Consider the following 3,307-nt stretch of genomic DNA (forward strand, 5'->3'; position numbering starts at 1 on the left):
AAAAAAAAAAAAAAAAAAAAAAATTGCTTTTCTCTAGAATCTTTTTAAATTCACCATTTTCCCACAAAGAACAATATTTGACCTTAGTCACCTTCTAATACAGACCGTTTTGTAAACAAATAAAAACAAAGCAAAACCAACAAACTATTGTTATTTTCCTTCAAAGACTGGAATTCTATGAATCTATAGAACAGGGTTACATTCTGCCATTGGGTATCAAGTTTTTCTATGATTTTTCTTTCTCCATAAATATATGTAATTATCCAAGCTTTGCCAACAAATAAAAAGTGTGTGTGTGTGTGTGTGTGTGTGTGTATGTGTGTGTGTGTGAGTGTATGTGTGTGTGTGTGTGTGTGTGTGTGTGTTCTGTTTAAAGAAAAAACAAAGAATTCTTGCCACATTTTTAGCTATGTACTCAATGCATAAATGTAGAATGGATATATTTATCTTTTATTCTTTATTTGCTTCAATCATTACACTGTGGCCATGCTGGGGCACTGCCTTGAAGAATTGCAGTTGAACTTAGCAACCCCAGTACTTATTATTTTTTGTAAAGTCTGGTACTTATTCTATCAGTTTCTGTAGCCAAAGAGCTAAGTTACAGGGACATAAACACAGCAGCACTGGTTGTCAAGCAGTGGTAGCGGACAAACACATACACACACACACACACACACATTTATATATACAAAGGGCTTCTTTCAGTTTCCATCTACCAAATCCATCCACTCAGAAGGTTTTGGTCAGCCTGAGGCTATAGTAAAAGACACTTATCCAAGGTGCCACACAGTGGGACTGAATCTGAAACCGTGTGGTTAGGAAGCAAGCTCCTTACCACACAACCATGTCTGTGCCTATTAGTTAAAAAAAAAAATAATAATAATTTTGTTTGTTTTTTAAAACTATAAATAATAGCATTGTAGATACTGGATTAAAAACCCCTTTCAATAGAAAAAGTCAAAGGCTGCTTGTGGGATTCACATCTAGAAGTTTCTAAATTCTCATGATATAGACCAGGGTTTTCAAACTGTGGTCCGTGGACCACAGGGGGTCTGCAAGGACAAGAGAAGGGGTCCGTGGACAGTAAATACTTTTTATGGGCAATTTGATTTTATATGTGTTTTTTTAAGCGAAATCTTTTAATTGACAATAAACCAATTCGTTAAATACTGTTAAATAAATAAATGTAAAAATATATGTTATTTTAAGCAAATATTTATGTATAAGGGGGTCCCTAAGGTAAAGCCTGAAATATAAAGGGGTCCGCAAGTCAAAAAGTTTGAAAACCCCTGATATAGACAACATACAATTCTTACAGTAAGAACTAAGTTTCGAAAATGGTTAGAAAATTTTGAATTACTTTGGTTCAATGGTAGAACGTCTATCATGTCTACAAGTCCCATTAGCAGAATTTGATTTTTTCTGTGCATAATATTTACATGCTTTTATTTATAACTTAACCATTTAGCTTTTAAACCGGTCATATCTGGTCTGAATATTCAACTGCTTTAAGTTCAAATCAACCAGATCTGACCTCTCATATCATCATCATCATCATCATCGTTTAACGTCCGCTTTCCATGCTAGCATGGTTTGGACGATTTGACTGAGGACTGGTGAAACCGGATGGCAACACCAGGCTCCAATCTAATTTGGCAGAGTTTCTACAGCTGGATGCCCTTCCTAACGCCAACCACTCTGAGAGTGTAGTAGGTGCTTTTAGAAAGAGAGAGAGGGAGAGAAAGGAAGATAGTTGTATATAAAAAAAAAAAAAAGATATCATAAGTAATGTTTCTATGGGAACAGTTTTGGAAGTTTGAAACAGGTAGCAAAGGGTGGATGGGTAGATGATTAGTGGAGGAGTTAGAAACTGAAGTAGCATGGACTGTCATAAATGATGGGGGTGCATTGGAAAAAGAAACAAAAAAAAAAAACATAAATACTAAAGAGAAGGCAAGAAAATCTGTATATGGGTGGGGGGAAAGTCAGATTTCATGACACAAAGCTGTCCACATCGACACTGTTCTCCATGTTATCGATCTGATCCGAGATGCAGTCCATCATTCGATCAAATTCATCCATATCTCCGCTGTTTATTGAGTGAGTTGTAATGCCGTTGTCTTTGCAGAGCTGAGAATTGCTGTGGAAGCTGGAGATGGTACCATGGCCATTTGCTGGAAGCGCCATAGAATTTTTAGACAGGAATTCTTCAAACACATGATAGTCTTTTGCTTCTATGAAAGGACCCATGCCAGTCATCATATGCTTCCTTTCTTGTCCGAACAAATTGAAAACTTCTTTGCAAAATTCTCCTGTGGTTGCACCTTTCTGTCGGGCAGTGAGCAGAACAGCAAACTGACACAGTTCTGTTTTGGTGAGGCATTTGTGCAGCTTCTTCAGATAATCTTGAATGACCTCAGAATAATAACCACCAGTCAGACTAATCTCACTTTCGGTGGTTACGCTAATTGTGCGTTTGGATGCTTTTGGGGAACGGCTGTAGGATGAAGTGTTGTTCTTGGTAAGGTTCTGGTCAGAGGTTGTTATATACGATGGTTTCAGTGCTGTGTCTGGGGCATTGTTAATGGTGGTGGAGTCACTCTGTGTGTTTGAAGAAGGCACTGATGTTCCGAAAGCACCATTTAAGTTGATGTTGATGAACTGAATGGCTACATTGGCATAAACAAGCTGGAAACATTGGTCGACCAATGCACAAATTTCTTCAGCTTGCATCTTGTCGTCAACATAAAGTACGGCCGAGTTACATTTCTCTGGAACTCCGTATTTAATCGGTAGAATGTAGTCATTGTCGTCTTTGATGTAACACACTGCTGCTATCTCATGGATACAGATACGAAGTAGCAACTCATCTTTGCAGGTCAGTTTTATCACAATGGCATCATTCAAAATTTGATAGCTACAAGATTATACATGCTTAATTCTAAACAATGTGTCTAAATAAGCATAACATTTGATAAAATAATCTGAATGCTAAAGGGTTAATTTACTTAAGTTCAACCATTAGAAATTATTTCATGCCACATGAGGTTTCCAAATTTTTATGCTGTAAACCAGAGATTCTCAACCATTTTTAAAAATTAACTATAGACACCTTTAATTACTATTCTGTTATAGTGGAACCCTCTAGTCATTAAATATTTAAAAACTAGTTTTATAGAAATGTCTTTCAAAATTCCTATTCTGTTCTTCACCCATTATGTAGGTTGAACTATGTAAAATGTTAGAGAAAGAAACTAACTGTTTTTCTCAATACATACCAATACATATATCTAATGCAAAATTTTTT

General features: G+C 36.2%; 1 protein-coding gene across 1 annotated transcript in view; it reads right to left on the reverse strand.

The window, feature by feature from the left end:
* Positions 1–1,981: 1,981 nt before the first annotated feature.
* LOC106876240 (cerebral cavernous malformations protein 2 homolog) overlaps positions 1,982–3,307 on the reverse strand; it is a 2,050-nt gene continuing 724 nt past the window's right edge. The window contains exon 2 of the mRNA XM_014924727.2: positions 1,982–2,917. Within this exon, the coding sequence (XP_014780213.1) occupies positions 1,993–2,917 (925 nt within the window). The 3' untranslated portion in view covers positions 1,982–1,992. The remainder of the gene's footprint in view (positions 2,918–3,307) is intronic.

The sequence above is a fragment of the Octopus bimaculoides genome, chromosome 2, assembly GCF_001194135.2.
Source record: "Octopus bimaculoides isolate UCB-OBI-ISO-001 chromosome 2, ASM119413v2, whole genome shotgun sequence".
Classification (NCBI taxonomy): domain Eukaryota; kingdom Metazoa; phylum Mollusca; class Cephalopoda; order Octopoda; family Octopodidae; genus Octopus; species Octopus bimaculoides.